This window comes from Rhineura floridana, chromosome 8 (assembly GCF_030035675.1).
Source record: "Rhineura floridana isolate rRhiFlo1 chromosome 8, rRhiFlo1.hap2, whole genome shotgun sequence".
NCBI lineage: Eukaryota > Metazoa > Chordata > Lepidosauria > Squamata > Rhineuridae > Rhineura > Rhineura floridana.
The window spans coordinates 35,072,014-35,096,304 of NC_084487.1; the positions used below are offsets into that span (position 1 = coordinate 35,072,014).

The 24,291-nt window shown below is 42.0% G+C and overlaps 1 protein-coding gene across 3 annotated transcripts in view; it reads right to left on the bottom strand.

Annotated features, from left to right (window-relative positions):
• Positions 1 to 24,291, bottom strand: part of IGF1 (insulin like growth factor 1) — a 130,687-nt gene that overhangs the window by 90,578 nt on the left and 15,818 nt on the right. For all 3 annotated transcript variants that reach the window (XM_061638870.1, XM_061638868.1, XM_061638869.1), the window contains exon 2: positions 16,622 to 16,784. In XM_061638870.1, the coding sequence (XP_061494854.1) occupies positions 16,622 to 16,778 (157 nt within the window). In that variant the 5' untranslated portion in view covers positions 16,779 to 16,784. The remainder of the gene's footprint in view (positions 1 to 16,621; positions 16,785 to 24,291) is intronic.

Here is a 24,291-nt window from a genome sequence, read left to right on the forward strand (position 1 = left end):
GAATTGGAAGGGGCCTATAAGGCCGTTGAGTCCAACCCCTTGCTCAATGCAGGAATTCAAACTAAAGCATACCCAACAGGTGGCTGTCCAGCTGGCTCTTGAATGCCACCAGTGTTGGAGAGCTCACCACCTCCCTAGATAATTGGTTCAATTGTCAAACTGCTCTAACAGTTTGGAAGTTCTTCCTGATGTTCAGTTGAAATCTGGCTTCCTGTAACTTGAGCCCATTATTCCATGTCCTGCACTCTGGGACGATTGAGAAGAGATCCTGGCCCTCCTCTGTGTGACAGCCTTTCAAGTACTTGAGCCCTGGGATCCTGCTGGGAGGAAAGGCAGGATATAAATAAATAAATAAATAAATAAATAAATAAAATAAGTAAATAAGTACTTGAAGACTGCTATCATATAACCTCAGTGTTCTCTTCTCAAAGTTAAACATGCCCAGTTCTTTCAGTCTCTCCTCATAGGGCTTTGTTTCCAGTCCCCTGATATAAGGATTTAATTGATCTGCATCTGCACTGGACACTGGTGGTGACCAGTCCCTGGATCTATAATGTGCTGCTTTACCACTGAGCATGCTAGGAATCAGCAAATACACTGGCCTCTGCACTCCCTTCAGGATCTTGACATGCAATGAAGTAATCAGAAGACTCTTAACTTCATTTATATTCTTAGGACCTACAGTTCAGCTTACTGCAGTGGTGGTATGAATCTTTACTGCTGAACATCTAGTGTTGGGATAACCTTTTCCACTGCTCATAGAGGCAGCAAGGCTCTCCACAACCTCTGAGCATGTTTCCTGTGTCAGAATTCCCATGGGAATGATGCTATAGCTTGACCTAGGTCATATATAGGTAAAAGGAGCACAGGAGAACATACATCAATAAGTCTTGGGGTTGTGTGCTATTCCCTCCCTCTGCTGCAGTTACAAGAATGAGATCAGAAGCTGTGATTTTAGATTAATCACAGTTTAGTGTGTCATTCAACTGCTTAACTTTAGTTAATATTAACTATGGCTAGTTGAAGCAAGCTAGCTTCATACACTATGGTTTGAAGGGTAAAGACACACTTGGAGTTGTGCTGGCTTCAGTGTGTCTCCACCTCTGTTTTTTGAACATGGAGACACACAATGCTAGTAAAACTCCACCCCTATTTACTCCAAAACCTTGGAAGTTGTAGCTCAAGCAAATTTTACCTTGAAGTCAGCTTCACACAGACTTCAAAACTGATTGGCCATCAATCCTGTTGCCATTCTAAGTGTGTCCAATTAAAATGCTTTGCTGTAGGCCCAGGCAGACACAATGATTGGCCCAACACTTTGCTGTGGTCCTAATCAGCAGTGGGGAAGGGAGATATGTCCAGCTGTGGGCAGACTCATTTCAGAATGCAGCCAGAGAAAACTGTCTGCTTTTGAAGCAACTTGTGTGTCTTCAGCCCAAGTCTTTTAATAAATATGCCTTTCCGTATGATATGTTCTGCATATAGATTAAACAAACAGGGTGATAAAATACACCCCTGTCTCAGGTCCCAGGATTCTGTGAGAGAAGCCATGGCTGTTTAAAGTGGTATGATAGTCCAAAACATTTGGAGGGCCCCAGGCTGGCAAATGCTGTCCTTTAAATTAAACAATTAGGGTGATAAAATACACCCCGTCTCACACCCTTTCCGATGGGGAACCAATCGGTTTCTCCATATTCTGTCCTTACAGAAGCCTCTTGTCCAGAGTATAGGTTGCGCATCAGGACAATCAGATGCTGTTGCACCCCCATTTCTTTTAAAGCATTCCATAGTTTTTTATGATCTACACAGTTAAAGGCTTTGCTGTAATCTATAAAGCACAGGGTGATTTCCTTCTGAAATTCCTTGGTCTGTTCCATTACCCAATGTATATTTGCAATATGATCTCTGGTACCTCTTCCCTTTCTAAATCCAGCTTGGACATCTGACATTTCTCACTCCATATATGGTAAGAGCCTTTGTTGTTAAATCTTGAGCATTACTTTACTTGCATGGGATATTAAGGCAACAGTTCAATAATTACTGCATTCCCTGAAAACACCCTTTCTTTGGAATTGGTATATTGAATGCTTCCAGTCTGTTGGCCATTGTTTTCTTTTCCATATTTGTTGATGATTTTTTGTCAAAATTTGGGCAGATTCAGACTCAGTAGCTTGTAGTAACTCTATTGGTATGCCATCTGTTCCTGGTGATCTGTTTCTTCCAAGTATTTTAAGAGCAGCTTTCACCTCACATTCTAAAATTTCTGGTTCTTCATCATATGGTTCCTCCATGAATGAATCTGTCATCCTGGCATCTCTTTTATAGAGTTCTTCAGTGTATTGCTCCCACCTTCCTCTTATTTCATCTCGGTCAGTCAGTGTGCTCCCCTTTTGATTATTCAACATCTCTACTCGTGGTTTAAATTTCCTTTTAATTTCTCTAAGCTTTTGGAATAGGGCTCTCATTCTACCCTTTTTGTTGTCCTCTTCTATTTCTAACAATAACTATTGTAATAGTTCTTTGTCCCTATGTACTAGTCTCTGTATAGTTACATTTAGGGTTCTGACTGTGTTTCTATCTCCTTTTGCTTTCCATCTCTCTTTAACCATTGTAAGAGTTTCTTCAGTCATCCGTTGAGGTCTTTCTCTCTTTTTAACTACAGGTATTGTCTTTTTGCATTCTTCCCTAATAAAGTCTTTGACTTCAGTCCATAGTTCTTCTGGTTCTCTGTCGACTAAGTTTAAAGCCTCAAACCTGTTCCTTATTTGATCTTTATATTCTTCTGGAATGTTATTTAAATTGTATTTTGGCATTATGATTACTTTGTTCTTCTTTAGCTTTACTCTGATTTTCGATACAACCTGTTCATGATCTGTACAGCAGTCTGCTCCTGGTCTTGTTTTTCCAGAAAAACATCTTCTGTCTGTATTGACCATGCATAGTCATCTTTTCGGTTGCTCAAAAAATGTGTTTGCAAGAAACAAATTATTGGCTTCACAGAATTCAATAAGTCTTTCTCCTGTTTCATTTCTATCTCCTAAGCCCCATTTTCCCACAATTCCTAGTTCTTCTCTGTTCCCTACCTTTGCATTCCAGTCCCCCATGATTATCATCACATCTTGATTTGGTGTATGATCAATTTCTTCGTAAAATCTTTCCAATTCCTCTTCTTTTGTGTTTGCCGTTGGAGCATAGACTTGGATAATGTTAATAGGTTTTCTGTTTAATCTCATTGATATCACTTGCTCAGACCTTGCGTTATAACTCCTAACTGCTTTTGCTACAACACTTCTCATTATTAAAGCAACACTGTTTCTTCTTAATTTCTAATTTCCTGCATAAAATATTCTGTAATTGCCCAATTGAAAATGTCCCATTCCCATCCATTTTAATTCACTCACACCAAGTATTGTAATGTTGATACATTCCATTTCTTGCTTGACAATTTCTAACTTTCCCTGGTTCATGCTTCTCACATTCCATGTTCCTATTGTGTATGTCGTACAACTCCGGACTCTCCTTTTGCATCTGTGTGCATCAGCCTCTGGGCTTCGTTTCGGTTTTGACCCAGCTGCATCATTAGTCACAGCGCTACTCGTACTTGTCCTTTGTTCTTCCCAGTAGCTCGGTGAGTGCCTTCTGACCTGGGGGTCTCATCTGCCAGCACTATCTTGTGTTGCATTTTGGATACTCTGTTCATAGGGTTTTCATGGTAACAGGTATTCAGAGGTGGTTTACCATTGCCTTCCTCTGAGTTTGGATGCATCTTCATCTGGTGTCTCAGCTTTGCCTATTCCGCCTTAGGTGACCCTGCTAGGAGTCTAGCCTCTTGATCTAGACTCCTGAGAGCATTGCTCTCAGCTTCCTCGACACTCTCAAACCCCCTCACCACGTTAAGGTGTGCATTGTAGAGGAGGATAACTAGCTTCGAACCATTAATTTCAATAAGTCTGCTCTGAGTAACTCAGCTGGAAACAACCTTAAGGCTGCAATCCTAACATACTTACCTGACTTTATATGGTAAGGATTGCACTAAGGCTGGGGGACATATTCACGTTGCTTCTTATTGCAATGCAAAACTCCCTAATTCTCACATTCCAAAACAATGTACAAACAAAGCACAGCACACTTCTCCATTTTGCAATGCAATTCTTCAACCAAATAATTGTTACAAAAATGTGCAGGAGAAAGTGTGGATGAAAATGCATATGTTAATGAAAAAACATATAAAATGCTTTGTATTAAGGAAAATTGCTTGCAAAAATTATATCATTAATCAATTTATTATTATTATTATTATTATCATCATCATCATCATCATCATCAATAACAATAACAATAGGCAAAGTTCACACTAAAATGATACTGGAGAACATACGTCGTACAACTCCGGACTCTCCTTTCGCATCTGTGCGCCTCAGCCTCTGGGTTTCCTTTTGGCTTTGACCCAGCTGCGTCATTAGTCACAGTGCTACTCGTACTTGGATACTCTGTATCATAGGGTACCTCTTGCTGTATCATGTTGTATCATAGCAGTATCATAGTAGTATCTCGTGTTACATTTTGGATACTCTGTTCATAGGGTTTTCATGGTAACAGGTATTCAGAGGTATTGCCTTCCTCTCAGTTTGAATGCATCTTAGTCTGGTGTCTCAGCTTTGACCATTCCGTCTTGGGTGCCCCTGCTAGGAGTCTAGCCTCTTAGTCTAGACTCCTGCCGGCATTGCTCTCAGCTTCTTCAATGCTCTCAAACCCCCTCATGTTAAGGTGTGCATCCTAGAGAGGGCCAGAGCAGGCAACTGACCAATTATCTGAACTTGGGAACCCCCACCAACCCCCACAGCACCTCCTTCTTGCTAGGATTCAGACTCAGTTTATTGGCCCTCATCCAACCCACCACCGAGTCCAGGCAGCAGTCCAGGGCTTGCACGGCCTCTCCTGATTCAGATGTTATGGAGAAATAGAGCTGGGTATTGTCAGTGTATTGCTGACGCCTCAACCCAAATCTCCTGATGTCTGCTCCCAAGGGCTTCATATAGATGTTAAACAGCATGGGGACAAGATGGTACCCTGCGGCACCCCACAGCACAACTTCCAGGGGGCCAAAAGACAATCACCCAATGCTATTCTCTGAAAATGACCTTGGAGACAGGATCAGAACCACTGTAAAACAGTGCCTCCAATACCCATCTCACCAAGTCGGCCCAGAAGGATACCATGGTCAATGGTATCAAAAGCTGCTGAGAGATCAAGGAAGAGTAACAGGGTAGCACTCCCGCCATCCTTCTCCCAATAAAGGTCATCCATCAGGGCGACCAAGGCCGATTCAGTCCCATAACGAGGCCTGAACCCAGACTGGGATGGGTCAAGATAATCTGTTTCAGCCAAGAGTACTTGCAATTGCTGTGTCACAACCCTCTCAATCACCTTCCCTAAGAAGGGGGTATTTGCAACCGGTTGGTAATTGTCACAGACCAATGGGTCCAGGGTGGGCTTTTTCGGGAGCGGTCGAATCACTGCCTCTTTCAGGGTGGCTGGAACCACTCCCTCCTGCAATGATGCATTGACCACACCCTGGATCCACTTGGTCAAACCCCCTCGGCAAGCTTTAATAAGCCAAGAAGTGCAAGGGTTGAGAGGACACGTTGCTGGCCGCATCATCACAAGCACCTTGTCTATGTCACCTCATTGGGGACTACAGTAGATGTGGATGGGGCATCAAGACTGCTACAGAGGTGAGCAACTTTATCCTCAAAGTGCTTTGCAAACAATTCACAGTGGGCTTTCAAAGGGTTTAAAACTCAATTTCCTGGAGCTGGTGTTAGACGCTGGACAATATGAAAAAGCTCCTTTGGACAGCTATCTGAAGATGTGATGGACACAGAGAAGTGGGCCTTCTTTCTTGCCCTCACCGCCACACAGTAGGCATGGTGACGTTTTATTCATGCCTGATCAGCCTGACAGCACATCTTTTGCCACTTGTGCTCTAGCTGTCGCCCAGCCTGTCTCATTACCAAGGTGCAAACCAGGCTCCACAATACTAGAGAGTGTGCTCAGAGGCAACTGTGTTAAGATCCCAACACACCTTGATGTTCCACTGTGTGACAAGGGCTTCAACAGAGTCACCTGCTCTATCTACTGGGAACTTCCCCAGGGCATTCAGGAATTCTTTATAGCCCACCTTATCCCAAGAACTCTGGGTAGACTTTGATTTAGAAGCTACAGATAAACAACCAATGATATCTGGCGCAAAGAAATGCATGCTAAAATCTTCACACCCTCAAGGACTTAATGTCATCTAATATTCTCTGTGTTATCAGAATGTGTCTACTGCCAACACCAGCTTCATCAGTACAACAGGAGCAAATTGTATAATGTAGTTCATTAGTAGGTTGAACACCAGATCTCTTTGTTATGGCACCAGAAACAATCCTTTTCAGAATCTCTACCCTAGCAAAATTGTTATATTTGGGAGCTGAATTTATGACTTTGAGAAAAATGTGCAATAAAATATTGTACTTTTCTACAATAAAAGTACTAGAAGAAAGACTGCCATATCTCATTTGCAATGTCAGGCATGCTGATGAGGGCAAAGATACAATTCAGCTTTCCTAAGGTAGCCTTACGTCCATACTTGAAAAACCACAGTGACGGAATTTTCCCCCCAGTAGTTAGGAAGTCTCTTTGTCAGCCAAATGATGGCCTTTCTCTAACCCTGAGCATGGACTGACTCAGATGGCAAAGTAAGGTTAACTGAATAAGCATTTCCTGAGCAGCTTATTTTCCTTGGAGATCTTCCACCCAAGCTGTAACTACTGGCCTGACCTTACATGGAACATTAATTTTATAGCTGGCAGTCATAAGGTGATACACCCCCAATTGCACGAATCGCTTCAGTGGACAATGAACCCATGCCAACATAGCAACCTCCGCCCCCTCCAAAAAATCCATACCAACACAATAATTAGTACACTTGTTGGCATTGTTGGCAGAGAAGTTCAAGGACAGAATCAGCATATAGAATGAACTGCCCTCTGACCCCTAGAGATGGTCCCTCTGGGTCAGGGCTGAGACCCATTGGTAAAATGGTGGATGGAGGCTTACACTGGTGTCACCCACTGCCCATGCACCTGGACTTGCTCTGTGAACAAATAGAGGACTTCAGTCTCCCCGGCTTTCAAGCTAGCATTGTAATGACTCAAAATTCCCAGATGCTTAATGCTTAAACACTGATCAAAAGCCTGAATCATGGCTGCTTATAGCATTACAATGCATATAGGTGTTGTTCAAATGTAAACGTTAAAACATGGTTTAGTGCAGGAGAAGGGAACCTGTGGCCCTCCAGATGTTGCTGGAACACAACTCCCATAATCCCTGACTATTGGTCATGTGGCTAGGGAGAGCCCAGCAACATTTGGAGAGCCACAGATTAGCCACCCATCTTACAAGGGCAAGCTGCTGTAAGGGTTATGCTTGTGAATTCTCCCATTCTCCTCCAGCATAGCCACAAGAAGGTGTTTGATGCTTTGGTTCCCATTTTAGATCAACTGGAGTTTGTCATGATGTCTGAACCCATCTTGACTATGGTTAGTCAGAACAAGCCAACTTTAAACCACTGTTTATGAAACTGGCCTGTTTCAAACAGACAATAATTAAGCTTAGCCACAGTTTATATTCAACATATTAAACTGTGGTTAATCTAAAACAAAAGCAGAAGCATCCAGTTGCTTCCTTGTAGCCATGCCAAAGGAAAGGGGGGAGGCATTAACCTGACACTTACTATGGCACATCCTCGTAAAGCTAAACAATGGTTTAAGCCTATGTGTAAACACAGCCACACTGTTTTCATATTGTACACTGCAGACATAAACTTGCCTAAAATATACCCTCTCTTTCTAGGGAACTTCAGGAACTGTAGTCCTATAAAGAGTGCTGAGGATCTCTAACAAAAAAAATCCTTGCACTCTTTCTAAATGACATTTCCTAGAACTTCTTAGTGGAAGACATAAGAATTAAAGTAATATAAAGCTAAATTTTGAGTGCAGATATCCCCTAATTAAATCCTTTCTTAAATGTCCAATTGAGAAAACTTAAGCTATTTTATTATTTATCAGTATACATAGTACACAAAATGTGAATGTCACTACATAGAGTTTTTTTAAAAAAACAAACACTTCCTACTCCAAAGAGGTAGATGTTATACAAGAGGCCAAAAAAGCAATGCCGTATATTGTGAAGAGCAAATACTCATTATGTGTGGAATTGCACTTTATGAAGCTGATTTTCAGTTAACCTTCTTCAAAAATTATTTAAAGGAAATGGGATTACGAACATTTATGATTCTGGTCTAGTACCAAGATAATGTTCTACAGCAGGGATGTCTGACACCTAGCTTCGGGGCATAATTCCAGCAATTTTTTCTGTCCCTCTAAGACTCCACTAATTTTCTTTGTTGTAGCAGAAAGAAGAGGGTTTTTTTAAAAAATAGACACAGTGCTTGGGTGTGCAGAACCCAGTGTCCTGATGGGATGCAAATCCCCCCTTACCTGGACATCAGATCAATCATTGAATGAGCAGAGAGAGGGCAATACCCCCGAGCCATCTGCATGGAGTAGCTGTGTGCTTATGTGTATGCTCGTTGTGTGCGCGCACATGTGAGAGCATGAAGTGGCCACACCCACTATTGGCATGTGGCCCCTGGAGGGCTGGCCAAGAGTGAATGTGGCCCTTGGGTGAAAAAACATTAATCACCCCTGTCCTATACAATATGTGGCCCACTATGAAAAAGTGGCTTTAAGGGTTCATATTAGCGATGTCTTCGCGATTTGTGTCAATTTCTCATGTGTTCTTTCATAAATTTGTTCCATTTTGTATATTCTTTATTATTCTATTCTGTTCTATTCTTCATTATTTTTTAAAAATCCATACAAAACTTTGGGTTGTATTCGACAATATTCTACTCAGAGTAGACCCATTGAGATTAATGGATTAGTCATGCCTATTAACTTCAGTGGGTCTATTCTGAGCAGCACTAGTATTGAATACCACCCTTTGACTTTAGAAATGTATCTAAATATTATTTTAAGCAGAAATACATATTTAAATAATTTATCTCAATGTACACTTTCCTAAACACATTTTATCCTAACATATTTTTTATTATTTATTTTTATTTATTTATTAAATTTATATCCCACCCTTCCTCCGAACAGGAGCCCAGGGTAGCGAACAAAAACACTAAAAATACTCTAAAACATCATAAAAACAGACTTTAAAATATATTAAAACAAAACATTTTTTAAAACATTAAAACAAAATGCATTCTAAAACATATATTTTTAAAAAAGGCTTTAAGAACATCTTAAAAAGCAGTTCCAACAGAGACGCAGACTGGGATAAGGTCTCAACTTAAAAGACTTGTTGAAAGGGGAAGGTCTTCAGTGGGTGCCGAAAAGTGCCTGTCAAACATTTAAGGGGAGGGAATTCCAAAGGGTAGGTGCCACTACACTAAAGGTCTGTTTCTTATGTTGTGTGGAACAGACCTCTTGATAAGATGGTATCTGGAGGGGGCCCTCACCTGCAGAGTGTAGTGATTGACTGGGTATATAAAAATACACATTTTAATGGATTTTGGTTCTCTCTACCTACATGCTATACATGGTGGTGGTCACCATTTTTGTTTTTTTGGCAGAATATCCCCAGAATGAGGCAGTGTTGGGGGTATTCTGGGGAAATTAGTGGCTGCCACAAGTGGCTGTTGAACTCAGTCCTGCTGCCACAGCCCATGGCAAAAACATTGTTTAAAAAAAGAGCAAAGAACAAAAATGAATGTACCAAAATGAATGCTGTCTCAACAAATGAATAAAACACATAAACAAATTAATAATCCCCAACAATGAATGGGTTTAGAAAATGGGGGTGATTTTTGCACATCTCTGAATGAGAAGGGCACATTATTTATTTATTATCACTTGTCTTTCACCAGCAGGTCCCTGGGCCGGTTACAACAGTTTAAAGTCAATATTTTTTTTAAAAAAATCAAATTGCAATCACAGGAATAGGGTGTGCAGTCTCCAAGGTTTATTTTTTCTTAATTTAATACTTTAAAAAAGTATAAGGGGAACCATAACTGTACCTGACACACAGTAATGAGGCCACCATTGCTCTCTCTCTATTCATCTACATTTCCAGAAAAAAAATCAGCCCTCCAAGAGCACAAATAAGTATATTTTTGTCTTTTATTCCATAGCTAAGATTTCAAAACTTGACCCATTATTAATTTTGAGTAATTCGACACTTACCTAAGTTTTGACTTTGTCATGCTTAGCATATCAGTAACATGAAATTAATTTACCTCAGCATCAGAAACACACCATCTACCTTTTCAGTTCAGTTAAACATTGATCGCTGTGGTGACAGCTGAGAAAAACCTCAGAAGTAAGTTGCCAGCAGAAAAAAAGATTATTGGCAAAACATAAAAAGAAACCCTTAACATTAGATACAACCTTTCCACTTGGGCATCCTTTGAAAAAGGAAGGCTCCTTGGTGACCTCTCTCCTGGATAGTAAAATATCCCCTGTCTGGACTTAAGTTATTTCAGCTCCTCCAAAGTGCAATGCTTTTTGATCTTTAATACAGTGGGTTTTTCCATCTCTGTCACCAGGAAACCACTCTGTCTTGGAGCTGGCTGTGAGGGCCTGCACCTGGTGTCAGGCCAAGGAGACAGTAAACTAGGGTTGCTGTTGGTGTACTATCCACCCTACTGCCCAGCAGCTTCTCTGACCAAGCTGGTGGAGGCTGTCTGAGCTGGGGGTATTGGACGAATCCAGAACAATAGTTCTGGGTGATTTAAATGTCCATGCTGAGGTTGCCTCTAGTATTCCAGTTCAGGATTTCATGGCCTCCATGACGACCATGAGATTGTCTCAAGTTGTCACTGGTCTAACACATAGGGTAGGCTTGATTTGGTTTTTGCTCCAGATAGAGAAAAGGATGGTCTGAAGATGGGGTGGTGGTGGATGTCACCCCATTGTCATGGTGAAGTTTAGACTTACTGCTCCCATCCTCTACTGCAGGGGTGGTGGATAGATTAAGATAGTCTGCCCCCAGAGACTAATGGAATCCACTGGATTCCTGAATGCCCTGAGGGAGTTTCCAGGTGACCCTGTAGAAGCCCTTGTTACATTGTGGAACAGCAAGACATGTTGGGCTCTTAAGCCCCTGAGCACTCTCTCTGGCATTGTGGAGCCTGGTTTGCACCTTGGGATACCAGTGAACTAAGGGCAATGAAACAGGCTGGACGACAGCTAGAGCACAAGTGGCAAAAGATGTGCTGTGAGGCTGATCAGGCACGAGTAAAACATAATAACCATTCCTACTGTGTGGCGGTGAGGCCAAGGAAAAAGACCTACTTCTCTGCCTCCATCACTTCTTCAAATAGCTGTCCAGTGGAACTTTTTTGTATTGTCCAGCGTCTGTTAACTCTAGCTCCAGGAAATGGAGTTTTAGATTATTATTATTTATTATTTATTTAATTTATTAGTCGCCCATCTGGCTGGTTGTCCAGCCACTCTGGGCGACGTACAAGATAAAACAATACATTAAAACATTAAAATTTAAAACCATAACAGTAAGAAACCTAACCCACCCCAAAAGCCTGCCTGAAGAGCCAGGTCTTCAAGGCCCGGCGGAAGCTTATCATAGAAGGGGCATGGCGGAGATCATTTGGGAGAGAGTTCCACAGGGTGGGGGCCACTATTGAAAAAGCCCTCTCTCTAGTCCTCACCAGTCTAGCTGTTTTAACCGGTGGGATCCAGAGAAGGTCTTCTGAGGCTGATCTTGTTGAGCGGCATCCCTGACGATGCTGGAGGAGCTCCTTCAGATAGACTGGGCTAAAACCGTATAGGGTTTTAAAGGTCAAAACCAACACCTTGAATTGGGCCCGGTAAACAACCGGTAGCCAGTGCAACTCCTTCAGCACTGGAGTGATGTGATCTTGCCGGCGGCTGCCTTTAATCAGACGAGCCGCCGCATTCTGTACCAGTTGCAGCTTCCGGACAGTTTTCAAGGGTAACCCCACGTAGAGTGCATTACAGTAGTCTAGGCGAGAGGACCCTTTGAATTGTTTCCAAAGCACTTTGAGGGTAAAGTTGCTCGCCTCCATAGCAATCTTGATGCCCTATCTACATCTACTGTAGTCCCCAATGAGCTGTCCAGTGCAACATCTGCTGCAACTTTTTGGGAATGGTTTCAGTTGATGCGGCCTGATGACGTAGACAAGGTGCTTGTGATGGTGCGGCCAGCAACGTGTTCTCTAGAACCTTGCCCTTCTTGGCTTATTAAAGCTTGCCGAGGGGGTTTGACTGAGTGGATCTAGGGTATGGTCAATGTATCTTTGTAGGAGGGAGTGGTCCCAGCTGCCTTGGAAGAGGTGGTTATCTGACCTCTCCTGAAAAAGCCCACCCTGGACCCATTGATTTGTGACAATTACTGCCTGGTCACAAATACTCTCTTGTAAGGGAAGGTGATTGAGAGGGTAGTGGAACAGCAATTGTAAGTACTTTTGGATGAAACAGATTATCTTGACCCATTCCAATCTGGGTTCAGGCCTGGTTATGGGACTGAATCGCCCTTGGTCACCCTCATGGATGACCTTTACCGAGAGAAGGACAGGGCAAGTGTGACCCTGTTATTCTTACTTGATCTCTTGGCAGCTTTTGATATCATTGACCATGGTATTCTTCTGAGCCAACTTAGTGAGATGGGTATTGGAGGCACTGTTCATCATCATCATCATCATCATCACCACTTGTTGACTGAATAGGCCATATGCATACACACGAATAATAATATAAACAGCATAAAACAATAATAAACATGGTAAAAAAAATAAACATTTATGGTAAAAAAATATTACCATAAAAACTGATTACAAACATCCTCTCACAGAGCCTGGCCAATGTATATTAGTATATATGATCTTCAGAAGCAGTGACTTCCATTTTCCCAGGGCCAGTTTAACAAAGTCGGCAGTTCTATATGATCTATAGTAATCTGTACTAGCCAATAAAAATATAGTTGCATTTAGAGTTGAGGTGTTGCTAATCTTGGCTAATAGGGGCTCAAGATATTGAGACCTCAGCTCAGAATAGAGGAGATATTACGTTAGGAAATGTACCATATGCTCCACCTTAAGGCAACCACCTGGACAATATCTCTCCACACCATACTGAGCTCCATAATGTCACTTCACCTTCATTAACTGCAGGGAGTTCAGTCTACATTTAGTTAAGAGCCATCTCAGCTCATGTGAATAAATTTTTTGTTTGCCACCCTGGGCTCCTGCTGGGAGGAAGGGCGGGATATAAATTAAATAATTTTCTTGCAGTTTGCACACAGGTTCAAGCCCAGGTTCAAGCCCAGCCCTCTGGAGCATCAAAGAACAAATGTGCTCCATATTCTGCATTGACAGCCCTTCAGATATTTGAATACATTTTTTAGAGATAACATTCAATTCACATGAGGCCTTGTTCGGCCTCATTGTGTGAGCTGGAAAAGTGTCCTCTAGATCACCACTGAACATTCCCTTGTGACAATGCAAGGGAAGATTGCTAGTGGTTCGTAAGCTGAATTTTGGGGACAGTGTCTGCCATTATGTATGTTTGCATTGGAGAACACTCAGTGAGCATTACAGGAGTCCCAGGACCACAGTTTTAAAACCACTGCTCTAATATATAATATCACATTGTTACTATGGCATGTATAAGGAGAAGCATAGTTATATCTGTTAAGAAATAGGATTTCAGTCATTTGTGTTTGTTTTTTAGTTCGTAAAATAGCTGCTTTTTGCTTTAAAGGCTGTCATGACAGAAGAGTCAAAAGTCCATGGGAAGGTTAAAAGTATAAGGTGATGTTTTGCTCAAAATGTTTTGCATAAGGGAATATTGTGCACAGAATGTTTAAATGTTTATTCTGGAAACCTGGCAATTAAGGGGAACTAGAAACTTAACCAGGAACCTATTCTCTTCTGATTGGCTAAGAGGTTGGGAGGGCAGTGAAAATACTACATACAAGTCAAGTTAGAAAATAGGGTGGTCAATTAGAGGTAGAGTCGGAAACATAAAAAGTTAAGAGTTCAAGAGGTGAAGAAGGAAGGAACCAGGAAAGGACCATGAGGCCCCCAGAAGCTGTAATAAGGTATTTAGAATGACTGACTTGGTTAGGGAAATAGTGTAGAATAGACACCACTAGAATTGTTACTCTTGTGTTTATTTTTATTTGTTCTTATGGGTACCTACTCAAACAATAAAATTATTTTTTTTCTAAAATTATTTTTTCAAACTGTTTAACGTTGCCTTACAAAAACCCTAAAAATAAAAGCATATTTTGATTTGAATTATGTGATGCCTTGTTATTTACACCACATCTAATTGCCATACCACTCTACCCAGTATTGGGAGTAGGGTGGGGCAGTTAATCTTGACGTTTAAAGGACTGTATAGTGGAGGTAGCCAGAGAAAAATAAAGATATCCACTTGATGGCAGCAGTGAAATGATCAAGAAGGAGGGGTTGTCTTGGCAGTTTAAATTGTCTCACAATACAGGCTGCAGCTTGTGCTATCACAGTGTGAAATGTAACTTTGGCCAGTGAAGCTCTTTCCTTTCAGTGGCAGATTCCATTCGGAAATGCCAGGTTTAGAGCCACTTGGATCAATGGATCCAGTTCCCAAGTCTATTGGAATCAATGGGTCTTCCCACTGGTGTCAACAAGACTAATACTAGAATCATGGTTATTTGTGGTCTGGAAGAGGATGATCAACCATATGCCAAATGTTATGAGCTTCAACAATACAAAACAGGATTGCAGTTCATTAAAATCTTTTTATGCTTATTTCAGTCTGGACAGTGTCTGTAGTTCCGAAAATATGCAACTGGGTACCTTTCAGTCATACTGATTAACTGAGAAGGATGAAATTTATGCAGTTGTGAGTTCTTTCCAAGGCTAAGGCTTACTCTAACACTACAACCCAGGCTATATCAGTTCAGAAGTAAGTCCCACAGAGTTCAATTGGACTTAGCAACATTCTCAACCTGGTACCCTTCAGACATTTTGGAGTCCCATCATCCTCACCCAATATGGCCAATGGTCAGGGATAACGAAAGGTGTAGTTCAAAACATCTGGAGGGTACAAGGTTGGTGTATAGGATTGCTGCCTAAATCAGGACCAGACAATTTGCTGAAAGTATTAGAACCTATTTCCTATTTCCTCCACATACAGGGTGGTTCATGACAGATGCTCTTGGAGGTCACTGATTCATAGGGTCACCATAAGTCGTGGTCGACTTGGAGTCACATAACAACAACAACAAACCAGCCTTTTATGCACCTGGTCTAGATGATCTGTGTGGAGAAACCCATTATGGATCAGGTTAGTCTGAGAAACTATGAGAAAGGAAGCCCAGGGTTTAGCATTTAATTCTGTAGAAAAATATTTTGCAATAACTGATGGTCAGTTTAGTTCTTTTTGAACATTTTTTCCTCCTTAAATGAATCTACTATTTCTTGAGACAATGGAACAATACATATGTATTTACTTCTCAGTTAAAATTATGACATACCTTGATCAGCTATTGATAACAGAAGGCAAACACTTTCAACTAAAGAATGAAGCTCTTACAGATATTAACTGAATTCTGCTTAAGGACAAAATATGAGAAGCTGCTTGGCTACTCTAGTGCTCTTGGAGTTTTGGTAATGGCTAACAGAAAGTCTGAAATCTCTAGGAAGCTACTTTATATCATATCAGAGTATTGTTCACCTAAACTAGTATTATCTACAGCGACTGTCAGTAGTTCCCCAGAGGTCTTTCCTATCATCTTCTGTCTGATCCTTTTAACAGAGATACTGGGAATTGAACCAGAGATCTCCTGCGAGCAGCGCATGTGCTCTTCCATCATGAAATGGTCCTTCTCCTTCCATGCACCAATATGCACACCCAGCTTTCCAGATTCTAATGTAGATGTTTTACCAGCCCTACTACCCAAACATCTTTAAGCCAAGGCAATAGCAAGGACTAATCAATGCAAAACACTCCACCCCTAGCAGTTGCTTTATGCAATCATTTCTTGCCTCCCACACTTCCTGCTTCAACAAATGTCAATTCATACAACCTCTCAGACCAGATGCCATAGCAAAGTGGGTTTGTAATGCAATGTGGCACCCTGTTCTTAACTTGTTTAAAAGGGCTGTCGTGCAGTTCTGAGGAGTTGCCAGATGCAACATGTTCTCCCTCTCCATTAAGGAGGTCCTAGGGGTGGGGAATTCCCAGCAAATACAGCAAGAGGATGGGAGAAATAGCTGAGAAGTGGTTAAAAGGCATAACATTCTCAAAAAGGAAAACTCATTAAACTCATGTGGGGGGGAGAGAGCAGATGCTGAGCCCAGATCAAATACTGTCATTCTTTGAATTTTGATGAACACTGGGATTCACTAGAGTAAGCCATATTTTTGTGTGTGGTTTGATAGCATGCCTCAGATAGCTGCATTCCCATGGAAGTCTGTTGGGGGGAATATATTAGAACTTACTACACAAGAGAAATAATAATATATGTTCAAACTTACTGAAATAAAATCCTCTTTCACCACAGACAAATTGAAGAGCATCAACCAGCTCAGCACCACAAAGTGTTTCTGGGCCAGCAGCAGCAGCAGAGGAACTGGTTAACGTAAGCAAACCCAGGCCAAAGTAGAAGAGATGAACGTAGGACATAGTGCGCATCTTCACCTGCCAGAGAAGTAAAAAAAAAGTACTGCATTAGAGTTTCCCACTAGAATCCTGAAGCACGACCTGCTCTGGGCAAGACCCCATTCTGCACTCACCCCTTTTCGCCACCCCCCAAGGTCCACATTGTTCCTCTCCCACCTCCCCTTTACTGCGAGAGTTGGATGTTGCTTTACTTTCATGCTGACATGTCATGTTTATGTGTTAGGGCCCCTGAAATTTTTGACAAAAGTGAATTTTAAAGTAAATTTGGCAAAAGGGCTTCCCTCCAAATCTGAAAAAGTAGAGTCAGGGGCCTCACACAGTTTAGAATGTCACCAGATTTCTCCTGAAGTAAAATGCAAGTGTTGGCCTTAGACAAAAATAGCGTCTAGGGAAGTTTGAGGGCCCAAAGAGTTTTAGCAAGACTAGAGCAAGGGAGAGTTACCTTGAGCCTGGGTGCTGAATATGGTCCTCAAGACCTCTCTATCAGGCCCTTAGGACTCTCTCCAGGCCACACCCCTAACTAGTCCTGTCCAACTCTCCCTCTGAGTGCTTTTGCCTGGGTAGAATGTATTCTTGCACTGTGATCATGCATCTTGCTTGTCTGGAAAGAGAGGTGAGTGTGTAAAAACTGATTTTTGCATGGCTGGAATGTAGCCTACTGTACAAAGGTAGGAGTTCTATACTCAGCCAGCAAGAAAGAAACACATTTGTTTGTCTGCAGTAAGAAGTAAGAGTTTGTTTATTATGCAGTTATTATAATGAGTAGAGCAGGATTGGGTGCTTATTGCTAAAGAGTGAAATAAAGAGATAACTTGAAGTAACCTGAAAAAAATGGCTGCCCTTTACTCACTATACTCACAATCATAGTGGCTATTTTTTCTCCTTTTTCTTGATTATTTGGTGGCAAAGTATGAGAACAGCCCTAGATGAATAGAAATATTGCTGTGTATGCTACAGTTAGCTAGCAGGCTGGCTGGACACCTAAGCTGTAACTCAGACCTAATTTCTGATTTTCCCAATATTTACAGCTCAGCATGAGGCCTTTTCAGGGTTTCTGGACAGAAAAATCAATCACAGTAAATAATTGCTTTCCACAATTAGTTTCCAATTTGTTTATTTGGTACTTTTTACAGCAGCCAGTTAAAAAGTTTCCCCCCGATTGTCCAATAGGAAGGAAAATCTAAAGTTTAGGAAGAAGACTATAAGGAGAGACCCTCAAGGAGGCGTTAACAAACACACACCGAAGTATTTATTTTCTCTCTGCCCTTCCCTAAAATTGTAGTATGGACAAGGTTGTTTTTCAGCTGGAATCTAAAACTGAGATACGTAATGCAGCATCAAATCCAAGCTTAGGAGTTCACTGTCTTTACCAAAACACTTCAGTTCATGAAGAAGCAGAACACAGGGACAGACCACAGGTGAAAGGGTACTGTAGCTATAGACAAAGTCAAGCTTTTGAGTCTGGTATTCTTGGGAATCTCTTAAAAAAGGGTGAGACAATTCAACAGATTAAACTTCATTCATGTCAGTTAGTACACTCTCTGGATGGAGGAGGAGTGAGGGGGAAGGTCACTGTCTTTCTCTTCCCCTGACCTGGCCCTTACATCCTCTTCACCAGTGTGGAGGGAGATTGGGGAGAGAGGCTCACAGCACCAGCCAAAGTGCCCCACCTAGAAAAATTGTTGCCCCACCTAACAAAGAAGGCTGGCTACAGCATTGGCTAGAAGCTAATTCAGTATCACATTTTGCATAATGTCCAGTTGGATGTTTCTGGGAAGCCTAAGAACAGGACATGAAGGCAGTAGCCCTCTTCTGCTGTTGCTCCCCTAGCAACTCGTATTTGGTATCATGGTTCTTCTGAACCTGGCGATGGCATATGAACATCAAAGGAACATAGGGTGCTGCCTTATGTGGAATCTCAAGCCCAGAGTTGTTTATACCAGTGTTCTTCAACCTTGGGTTCCTGGATGTTGTTGGACTACAACTCCCATCATCCCTGACTATTGACTATTGAAAGTGTCTAAGGTACTGGACATCAGTACATGTTGTGGCAGTGAATTCCATTATGTATTGAGTGAAAAGATACTTCCTTTTGTCAATCCTGAATCTAGAGCCAATCTTTTTCAGAAGTCACCCATTTCCCATCACCTGGTGGGGGCACCCAGAACAGGGCTCCTGAAGAGGATCACTGGGCTTGAGTATGTATGGGAAGAGCCAATCTTGCAGTAGGAAGGCATTATATACCCAGATCGCTATGCATTAAGAGCTCATTGATGCATATTTCTTTGGATTGGGTTTATGAGCATTGCATTCAATAAAGTTTACATTATATTTAAACAGAGACAATATGCAAAGATGTTTCATTATATTGTTAGTATACAGCACGAGAGTGGCTGTATACTATAGCCAGCATGGATTTTTCACATTCTGCAATGTTAAATTGAAAATACCCCCCATGCCATTCTGATGCTTCCCATAAGCTCATTTCAAAACAAAACCTTACAAAACTTATAGTCCTGAACTCAGAAATGCTTGCTTAACAACCTTCTCAATTTTCATGGCGATACACAAAATAGTCAGAAAAAATTGAGAGTTCAAAGTCTAAAGAGAGAGAGAGAGAAAACCCGGACGCCTTTTGGACTTTCTCTCTCTCAGAGTTCTCATAATCTGTTGAAATTCATTAAAAATCAGCCATGTTCACAGAGTACCTGTAATCCTGTTATTGACGTTGCCCCATACTCTGACCTTCATCTTCTGCAGTTTAAAAGTTTAAAAAATGCCTGGCTGATTTTTAATTAATTTAAGAAATTTTGGCTGGAACCCTATGATAGTGTCGGGCATGCTCAGTAAGAACCAAATGTCAGTGTTCTAAAAGCCAGGCTCACAGATTCCTATTCCACTGACAGAGCTCCAGTGGCCAGACTGGTTGAACAGTCAGCCACTCTGATTGAAGGTCTGTGAGGGGAACAGGGCGTCTTCTAGCAACTCTCAGAACCCTTCACTAACTACACTTCCCAGGATTCTTTGAGAGAAGCCATGACTGTCCAAAGTGAAATAAAGGCCTGGTGTGGATGTGGCCAGGGACAGCTTTAGTTTAAATTTGGGTGGCAGGCTACATGTGCCTGCCGTAGAATAAAAAGGTGGAGGAAACGCTGAAAAGCAATCATACTGTTCACTATGTTTTCCTTTTGGAAAGGAAAGGGGCTTCTCTTCTGTCCAGTGCCCTCCCACCCACCCAATCTCCTACCCTCCCCCTCCTCCTACCCTCCCTGCCCCTCCTCCAGGTCAGTGTTGGACTATGACCTGGGAGACCAGGGTTGGAATCCCCACACAGCCGTGAAGCTCACTGGGTGATCTTGGGCCAGTCACTGCCTCTCAGCCTCAGAAGAAGGCAATGGTAAAATCATCTCTGAATACCGTTTACCATGAAAACCCTATTCATAGGGTCACCATAAGTTGGGGTCGACTTGAAGGCAGTCCATTTCCATTTTCAAACATGATTGCACAGAAATAAATCACACTGAACTCAACAAGTATGCAAATGGTCAAACCCACACTCCCTTCTCCCTCCTATCCCCTCCTTCTTGCCCCTTCCCTCCCCTCACCCTCCAATCCTCTCCTTCTCCTTCCCCTTCCCCTTCCTCCTCCCCATGGTCAGTTTTACCTGTCTTAATCATGATTGCATGGGAGTCAATACCACTGAACTCAATAAGCATGCAAATGATCAAACCTATCCTCTCCTCCCCCTTCCTTTGTCCCTCCCCTCAAATCCCCTTGAATCCCCTCCCCCTCCCCTCTCCCATTCCCTTTCTCCTTCCCTCTCCTCTCCCCTCCCCCTGCTCCTCCCCCATGACCAGGTTTACCTATCCTAACCATGATTACATAGGAGTAAATACCATTGAACTCAATAAGCATGCAAGTGATCAGACCTGGCTTTCCCCTCATTCCCCTCTCCTCTCCCTTCCTCCTCCCCTCCCCTCTTCCTTCTTCCTCCTTCCCTGCCCACTCCCTCCCTCTCTCCCTCCCCCCCGGTCAGTTTTACCTATCCTAAGCATGATTGCATGGGAGTAAATCCCACTGAACTCAATAAACATGCAAATGATGAAACCTGCCCTTCTCCTCCCCTCTCCCTCCTTCCTGCACCCTTCCCCCTCTTCCCCTCCCTCCTCCTCCTCCCCTCCCCATCCCCTGTGGTCAGTTTCACCTATCTTAAGCATGATTGCAGGGGGGTGTAGTGGTTAAGGTGTTGGACCTGGGGGACCAGGTTTCTAATCCCCACTTAGCCATGAAGCTCACTGGATGACCTTGAGCCAGTCACTGCCTCATGAAAAACCCTATTCATAGGGTCGCCATAAGTCGGAATCGACTTGAAGGCAGTACATTTACATTTAAATCCCACTGAACTCAGTAAGCATGCAAATTATCAATCTATTCTCAGCAAGCTTGCATAGGATCCCATTTCTTACCTCTTGGATTCAAAAGCAGAGAAATTCACTAATAGGAAAAAACCTTGCGATTTAAGAATGTACCTATAGCCCACAGACATTTCTATCCAACTTTAAAAAACAGGGAAATTGGGCAGCTATAGTGAATGCACCAGGGCAGCAAGAGACCTGACCTCCTCTCTGAGATATTGTACTGCCCTACAAAGTTGTCAAAATGCAAACACAATTTGCGTTGGCCTTTCACAGTCCAATCCTCTTGCTGTGTAGCTTGGAAGAATTTGGTAACATGTGCCTCTGAGCATATGGTGAGTGGTGGCAACACCTGCAATCAGCCCAAATAATAGAAACAAGACATGTGCTGTGCTGATCTTGTTTTAGCAGGGATGAAGCAACATTATTAAGACAGTTGACATAGTTCAAATAGTCACTTTAAATAGGTCTGATTTACTTTGCAATTTTAGTGTAGTTTCCTATAGGAAATCATTTTCTTTTTCTTCTATTTCTGTGAATATGTGAAGTACAGCAACATTATGCAAAAATTACACTAAAAAACTCCAAAAATAATTGTGAAATAATTGCGCTGACTTTTCTGCAGAATAGTCTCCAGTGGACCTCAGGAGTGTCTCAATTTGCACAAGATAAAACAGTGGGAGGTGAAATATATTCTAGAAAAATTCTAGGTGTGCTCTATGTTTTTAATTGACCATGCCCACCTTTCCTTAAGTGAAGTGGTTTAAGCATAGCAGGTTGAAAACATGCATCTTGGGCAGGCTAAGTTTGTTTTTTCCAACAGCTAGAGTCATGCCTGAAGTAGCAACATATTGTAATCAGTCTGATTTTACATCAAACTGCAGTTTTAGATTCAATGGTTAATGCACCCAAAATAGAAATAGAACACAACCTCCAATTTGAAACACAAAAGGTTGTCTTCACCATCATATGACACTGACCAATAAAAAGGCTTTGAAATTAATAAAAATAAGTTTGACACAGGTTTCTAGAATGAATAATGAGAGAAATAACAACTTCTATATTAGATTCTCTGTAGAAACAGTAACAGGAATGAAGCAAAGTAAGAAGAACACCAACAAACATACAAAAATGTCATTCTCCATCTTTGGAGATGGCAGATATTGCCACCACTCACTATATGCTCAGAGGCACATGTTACCAAATTATTCCAAGCTACACAGGAACTAGATTGGACTGTGAAAGACCAACCCAAATTGTGTTTGCATTTTTGACAACTTTGTAGGGCAGTACAATATCTCAGAGAGGAGGTCAGGTCTCCTGTTCCCCTGGTGCATTCACTATAGTTGCCCAATTTCCCTGCTTTTTGGATAGAAATATCTGTGGGCTATAGGTACATTCTTAAACCACAAGGTTTTTTGCTTATTAGTGAATATATTGTACAACAGCCCTTGCTTTGCTTTAATGGACAAATGGTGCCTTGGGAAAGGAATTCTCACCCCTCCATCCTGGCTAGGTGAGTTTTCTAGCATTGCCAAGTTGTATGGCTTGTGCAGGATTAGAAAACATGGTAGTGTTAACAAGCCTTCCTACTCCCAGGCTTTCTTAGCAATGTCCATGGAAAGGGCTCACAGCTATCTCTCAGTAATCAGCTGCATTGCTGCCAGTGTTTTTCTGCTCCAGTTTTGGACAAGACTTCGTGTGTGCATGTGTGTATGTGTCTTTGAAAAATAATAAAATGTAAATAAAAATGATTTCCAGTTTTGGAATCAACTCTTACAAATTTCAACGTTGTTGTTCTTATTTATTGTGTTTATAGTATTTGCAGTTTCTTACAGTGCTTGGTAATGTCACCTTAAAATCAAGCCATGCTGATTTTTTATTTAGAACAAATGGCATAAAACAGGAAAGTAAAAAAGAAACCTATTTTAAAAACCAATAGATAGAAATTCATTTTATAGTTAGTACCCAAACTGTAGAACTTTGAAAAAAGGTTAAAGGCACTTGCTGCTGCCGCCCCTGCCCCCGCCAGCTTATATTGACAGTACAGTCAACAAACACTGAGCCACCAAACCTAGCATGGCATCCTGCACAAGCACCCAGTTTGCCCAGCACTAAGGATGGCTGTGCAAATGGGACTCCCAGACCAGATCAATCTTGAGGCATGTAAGTCACTCTATGTGTGTTTAAGATGGATTTGCCTATGGGGATGAGGGAGGGGATTTTCCCCAAAGAAGAGATTGTATCTATGATAGTATTGTACTGATGCAGGGCTAGCTCAAAGATGCATGTGTATTACTCACTGGTGGCCAACATCCAACTTGCATGTGTGTGAATGGGTCCCCACACCTGAACCTTCTGTCTATCACTGGTTCACACATTCAGCTGTCAGTCACCAAGAGTAGAATAACCAAGTGATGTGTGCAATCCTTTACAATGTGGGCTTCACTCAAGCAGTTGTGTGATCAATTGTGCCATCAGAGGTTAACCTGATCCAAGCCTCAGCCAGGGGCTCAGCCACAAAAGTTACTTTCAAAGATATGGCTCAACCCTGGAGCATGTGAAGTAATTAACAGAGCATCACTGAGCATATGTCCCATGCTCTCTTTTGTTCAACAGTTAAATGCACGGAGCCCTACCTTGTATATCTTATTGATCCTGGAAGCTAATAGGTAAACCCAGGCAGCGTTACTGTTGTCAGTCTGCAGAGGGTTTAAATCAACAGATATAGTGTGGTTCAACTGCAAAGGGCAAGGCCAAATGGATTGGGTGTGATCCAGCTACCAAAGCAGCTCTAAACCCTTGCATAAATTCTGTTTAAATTAGGATTAGCGGCGGCTTTGTGTTCCTGGAGCAGCACAAAGCAGCTGCAGTGAACTGATCTTTCCTGGATACAGTGACAATTTAATCACATTCTTCACAGAACGCTTGAAGGATCAGGCGGAAATTGCAGACACAAGCACCATCAAACGGTGAGAAGCACAAAAGCACTTCTTATGCCTTCTTAGATTCAGTAGCAACTGGGAACACCTCAACACCTGCTGGATAGGAATTCCAGTATACAACTGGGACTTCTTCCAGGATACTTCATTCCATTCTGAGTCCCCGTG